The sequence below is a fragment of the Pseudopodoces humilis genome, chromosome 1 (assembly GCF_049639895.1).
Source record: "Pseudopodoces humilis isolate 2021_Gansu_Grassland_sample_001 chromosome 1, ASM4963989v1, whole genome shotgun sequence".
Classification (NCBI taxonomy): domain Eukaryota; kingdom Metazoa; phylum Chordata; class Aves; order Passeriformes; family Paridae; genus Pseudopodoces; species Pseudopodoces humilis.
In genome coordinates, this window is record NC_142200.1 from 62,161,636 (window position 1) to 62,167,768 (window position 6,133).

The following is a 6,133-nucleotide window of genomic DNA, read 5'->3' on the forward strand; positions in this document are numbered from 1 at the left end:
TTTTTTTCATCTTGAGTAGGAATATATACCAAAGCACTAAAGCGCTTGATGCAATTTAGCAACCAGTTTGGACAGCAAAGTTATACACTAGGGAACTGTGAGAAAACTTGTCCCTTTCAGTTTTAAGAAACTATTTTGTAGCATAAGTGGAAGTCAGGTCCATTTATGTCCGGAAAGTGGGTACTACAGAACACGTCTCAATCACCACAATTGAAAAAAATAACTTTAATATTACTAAGGCACGAGCCAGCTTCACTCAACTTCCTAAATTTGCGTGAATGAGAAAGGAAGCTCGCAGCTTGTTTTCAGCAAAATACTTTGGATTTGCTACTTTAAGTTTCAGTTACCTAAAGAAGAAGACTTGACTTTTTGGAGAGCAAATTATAAATGTTTGAATAGATTTGTAATATATGTATAAGATCTGTAGCAACAGAATACATACCTGAAGAGAGCTCATAATTTCATTTAGTTTATTAGACAAAAATATATGATTTAGACAAGTTTTGCTGACGTGTTATTTACAATCTGAAATCACTCTATATACAGAAAAAAGAAAACCACAAACACATGGAAAACATTTACCAAACAAATAATCCAAGAATGGTTAGAATAACACGATCTGAAATGGTACAATGAGGAAGGGGATCCATCTACAGATTTGTGTAATGCTTTTATGGATTTGCACCACCTTATTGCAAAAAGAGATTGATGGGAGTTGTTTATACCGTTTCCTTTTTTTTCACTCTCTCTGTCCTTAATACCAGTCTCTGTAACATTTTTTCACCAAATCATTTAATCAAGCAGAAGGGAGAGCTGTTAAAATTCTCGGTGTTCCCTCTTGCTGAGCCAAAGAGCTGCAGGGGAGGAAGGGAGGAAGAAAAAAAAAAAAAAGACGTAACATTCTTACATTCTTTCAGAAAAAAGGTTATTTTTTTTAATTACCTGTCTATTGCTATAATATCTTAGTAATAGAGAATCGCACAAAAATCATTGTCTCTGATGTAATTAACACAAGATCTTTGAGATCGGTTAAGTTTTAGAAAAGTTACAGTCTGGCTATGTACAATTGCAATTTAGTCTAAGTTTGGAAAGATCAGAGCAACTCCTGTGCTGTTCTCATTGTCTGTATGTATTATTGTGGTGATGATTAGGTGTTATAATTAGTCTTTATTATTCAAACGCTCTGCTCCACATAAGTAACATTCCTACAGTGAAAACAAACAAACAAACTCACTTGTCACGGACAGGCTGGAAGGGCGATTTTAGCGGCTGGGGTGGGGAGTCAGTTCTTGGTACATTTTCTCTTTCTAGAAGGAGAAAAAAAAAAAAGAAACAAAACAAAACAAAAAGGAAAAAAAAGAAAAAAAAAAGCCAAACAAAAACAGGAGAACCATTTTAGAATAACAACAGTAAGAATCTGGACACTATGCAGAGAACACACTTCCCTCTCACCCTCCTGTTCAGACGTGTACAGATACATGTGTATGTGTGTACAGCACTATACTACTCTACTTTCAGTATTTAAGTAGTCTGCAAGCTTTCCTTGACACATTTTTTACTGTCATTGAAATTATTGGGAGATGAGGGTCATGAAAGAGGGAAGGAAAGCTCAAACCTATACGTTTCACTGCGCTCTTCCTGAATTTTCATCTTACTCGATGGGCATATAGGGTGAGGATGTAATAGGCCACATGAAACGTGCTTAATGTATGTGACCAACACGCTGGGTAGGGGGCGGAAACCAACGGTAGGGTAAACTGCAGCTCCATTAAAAGCAATCAGTTACACCAGTGTGACACCATTTCTCAAGGAGAAGTTCATGTGCATGTGTTGGGGGGTGGAGGGGGAGGTGGAAGCCTGATACATTAATTACCTATGTGTTTGGGACTGGTCCTCTCTGAAGGTTTTTCGCTGCTTAGAGCTCCCAGGGTTGCTGTTAAAACAGAAGACTGTTGCTGGGCCTGGATGTGGTGATTGTGATGAGCAGCATGGTGGTGATTTACTCCCAAAAAGGACCTCACATTTAGAAGGGAACTCTGAGTGAGGAAAGCCCCATTTGTCCAGTTGTGAAATTTGCCAATCTGGCATGTGTAGAGTCCATGGCTAGGGAGAAAAGCAGGGTGCTGAATCTGAGAAGAAGTGTGGTTAACCTGGGGAGGAGGGGGAGGAGGAGGAGAAGATTTCAGGGCACCATCAGGACTGGTTGCCGTCTCTGCCAAAGACCAAATCTTGGGTTTGCTGTGAGATGGCATCTGTAAATTGTTTGGTCCCCCAGGACTGATGATTCTCGTGCTATTGTCAGAGGCCTCCTTCACCATGGCCAGCGCATCTTTGGGTTTCAGCCCTTCAGACCCTGACAGTGCCAAATCCTTCTCCTTTTCTAGGTGCTCCTCTTCACTGCTTTGTCTCAGGAGCTCGGGCTTCTCCTCCTCTTCCTCGTTGCTCTGCTCCCCATCATTCTCATCGATTTTATCTATATCTATGCTCTCCAGGTCAATTTCCTCATCATCTTCATTCTTCTCGGGGTCCCCCTCATTGTCGCTTCCAAAGAGGTTAGCATCTTCTTGGTCCTTACTCCTGGAGCCCCAGGTCACCTTGTTCTCCTTCTTGAGCCGCCGGCGGGCATTGGCGAACCAGGTGGAGACCTGGGTGAGGGTCATCTTGGTGATAATGGCCAGCATGATCTTCTCGCCCTTGGTGGGGTAGGGGTTCTTGCGATGCTCGTTGAGCCAGGCCTTGAGGGTGCTGGTACTCTCCCGGGTGGCATTTTTGGGCCGCCCCGGGTCCCCGTATTGGAACTGTCCGTAGGGATAATAGCCGGGGGCAGTGTGGGCAGCAAAGGTAGCAGGGTGGACACCCGGATTATCTTTCAGCTCGTACTGGGAGCCCTGCAACACATTCAGACAAGCGGAGAGGAAAAAGCACATCAATTATCTCGTTAGCGTCTCTAACAGACCTGAATAGGCTACTCCGGGAGCCGGAACACGCCTTTCAGCGGTGCAAAGGGTCTTCACAGCCAAATTCGGCCCTGCCCGCTCCAGGCTCTTCACATTTCCAGGCTCTCTTACAGAGAGGCATTCCCAAATGATTCCCCCTTCTTACGGGGAAAGGAAAGAGAGATCGCACCCACTTGACAGACGTTATCAATATTTTCTCTACAAACCAAACCAAACCAAACGACGGAAACGCAGCAACTTCGCCTTCGCCTCGGCGAGATAATTTACTGTGCCCTTGAAATTATCAGGCACATAGAACAGGTACTACATCGCAGTTACAAACTGATGCCCGTGCACAATGCCGCATTTCTCTGCAAAGTATCCAGGAGGGTGTTAGAAATGCATGCAGAGCGTTCTTTACTTTTGCACCTAGTGAAACGAGACTGGGGAGATGAATGCACAACTTCAGTATGAAGAGACTTACGATGTGAAAGATTTTCCACACACATGCCAACACCATCATCCCCGCTCCCCAAATCATATACCAAGGTTCTGGAGTAAAACGTTAACTTCTAACTGTTATAAGAGGCTTTAAACTCTGAAATGAAAACTGATCCACGCATTGTAGAATATGGTTACGTAGACACTTTATCTCATAAGTTTTACTTTGATCTGGCCAGAGTAAACACAAGTTGTTTACAAGCGTTTAGAGACGGTGATTTATTTGCAATCAATATTCTTTTTATCATCAGTAGTAAAACACAGCAAGTCAAATTATCCCATCAGGTGTTTTGGTAAATAACATTTTATCTTTCTAGCAACCTCATTAGGCCCCATTATTACCGCAAATTGTTCAGATATTAACCTAATATTTTAGTTCTTGATTCACAAATGTTCAGGTATTTAGAATTTATTTCAAAATATCACCGCCGTGGTTAATCACTGTAATAAAATACAGGAACGTAGGAAAGTAGGAATGGGAACTGTTCCAAAATAGCTAACATTTCAAGCAGTTTTCTATCTTTATTTCTTCTATTATGATCTCGCCTTTTTTTTTCTTTTTTTCTTTTTCTTTTTTTTTGCCTAGTCCAGAAATGTATTCTTCATATTACTATGTCATAATTTATGTCAGCCTTAGAAATGGACCTCTTCAAAATGTTTGCAAAGAAACTAATTTAACTTTGTCAAACAGTTAAGAAGGATCATGTATTTTAATTTCATGGACACCGCTTATACACAAAGAGTAGCCCGATGTAATTTTTGTAATGTGTTACAGAGTAGGCTTTCTGCACTTCCTTTATTCTGCTGTCTTTTGTTATTGTTGCTGAAATGATATTTTTGTGTAAACTCTGTTGGGAATTCTTTTGAAGAAGCCACTTGTAAATCACTCATTGCTTCTGTCTCAACTTTTACTGCATTTCCAAAATCAAGGTTAAAAAAAAAAAAAAAGTAGGAAATGCACACTGTTAAAAGTGACTTTATACGAAATGTTCGCAGTACAAAAATGATCTGTTTTCAGATGCTCTCCCTTGTTCAACAGTGTATTTTCCTATTTGTATACATCATATGTATTAAAAGCCCTAAAAAGTTACGCATTGCATGCATTCGGTTATAAATATTCACACTTTTATGTGTCAGGGGGGAGAGAAAAGAGGAATATTTGAAAAATGAAATGGAACCTATGCGTAGCACCGCCGAGAATTTTGGTAATGCTAGCAACGAAAACGTTTCGTTTTTGAAACTACACCAGATATAAAAACAGTTAGTTTAAAAAAGAAAAAATATGTTTCACTTTCTAACTGTTACATTCTTAAGAAAACGTGAAATTAATCTGGAGGACAGTCTGGGTGGTGACAATTTCTCTCAGAATTAACGCCGATATGCGTTTCTGCCTCGATGCCTGTAATGGGATGTGGATGCCCTCTTTCGCTTCATGCAAATCCCATCTGTGATACCCGCCATAATCAGAGTATGAAAAGTTCAAGGAACAGAACGGGACATTTTCAAGGCTTAAGGAAAATGCCTTGAAATGAAAGGACGCCCCAGGTACCGACACTTTGGCCTTTCGGACGGAACCTGTTTATTGCTCAGCGGCAAAGAAAAGTACCAAGAGGAAAGAGGAGCGCGCTGGAAAGCCCAGTGAAACAGCAGGACCGACAATATCACCCGTCAACAACACCACCAATAACAAAGAAAAAAAAGAAAACAAAAAATAGCCGAGTTGCTAGGGAAAGCCGACAATACGGAGGCAGGAGCTCTGCCACTGCCAAGAAAAACTCGGAGGAGTTTTGCCCGGCTGGAGCTACGACGAGGATGGGGGGCTTCGCTTGCAGACGGAGCCCGCGATCGCCAGCCCCTCTCTACCCCGCAGACCCGTCGACAGCCGCGCTTCCCTCTCCACGGCGGACCCCTCGCCGGGCGTGAGCCGCCGCCGCAGCCGCCCCGCCGCCCCCCGCGCTGGGCTCCGCAGCCTCCGCCCTCCCCCGGCTCCCCCGGCTCCCCCGACCTCCGCGGCTGCTCTCGGCGGGCCCGGGCAAGCGCGGGGGGCAGCGCGGTGCTCACTCACCATTTGGGAGAAGAGGCCGAGGTCGGCGGTGTAGGGCAGGAAGGCGCTGTAGTTGGGGGCGCTGTAGGGGCTGGCGTACATGCCCAGCACCGAGGTGACAGCGGCCGGGCCGCTGCCCAGCTCGGCGCCCGCGGGCCGGCCCGAGGCGGCAGCGGCGGCGGCGGCGGCTGCGGCGGCGGCGGCCAGCACCCCGGGCCGGTCGCTCCCGTACACGGCCTGGCTGGCGCTGAGATACTGCGGGTAGCCCAGCTGGGGGAAGGACATCTCCGGGACACAGAGGCGGCGGCGGCAGCACTGGCGGCAGCAGCAGAAGCGGCAGAGATATAAAAAAAAAAAAGAGGAGGGGGAAGGGGGGGAAGGGGGGGGGGGGGGAAGGAATTATACCAAAAAAAAAAAAAAAAAAAAAAAAAAAAAAAAAGAAAGGGGGAGGAGGGAGCCTGCTGAAGAGCCGGGGAGGGGAGCGGAACAAACCCGGGCTTCTCTGGATCTCTCTCTCTCTCTCTCTCTTTCTTTTTTCTTCCCCCCCTCTTTACTGGAGTCAGGCAGGGCGAGAGAAAAGAAATCGAGACGATAATTTTCTTTTTTTCGTTCTGATTTCTTTCTGTCAGATATATATTGCACCCTAGGTATG

At 44.6% G+C, this 6,133-nt stretch overlaps 1 protein-coding gene across 1 annotated transcript; it reads right to left on the reverse strand.

The window, feature by feature from the left end:
- Window positions 1-511: 511 nt before the first annotated feature.
- Window positions 512-5,766, reverse strand: IRX1 (iroquois homeobox 1). The gene is made up of 4 exons (XM_005517352.3): window positions 5,503-5,766; window positions 1,874-2,888; window positions 1,235-1,307; window positions 512-854 (listed from the first exon to the last, which is right to left on the reverse strand). Exons 1-4 carry the CDS (start codon window positions 5,764-5,766, stop codon window positions 797-799), a joined length of 1,410 nt encoding a protein of 469 aa, XP_005517409.2. The 3' UTR covers window positions 512-796.
- Between the last annotated feature and the right edge of the window lie 367 nt (window positions 5,767-6,133).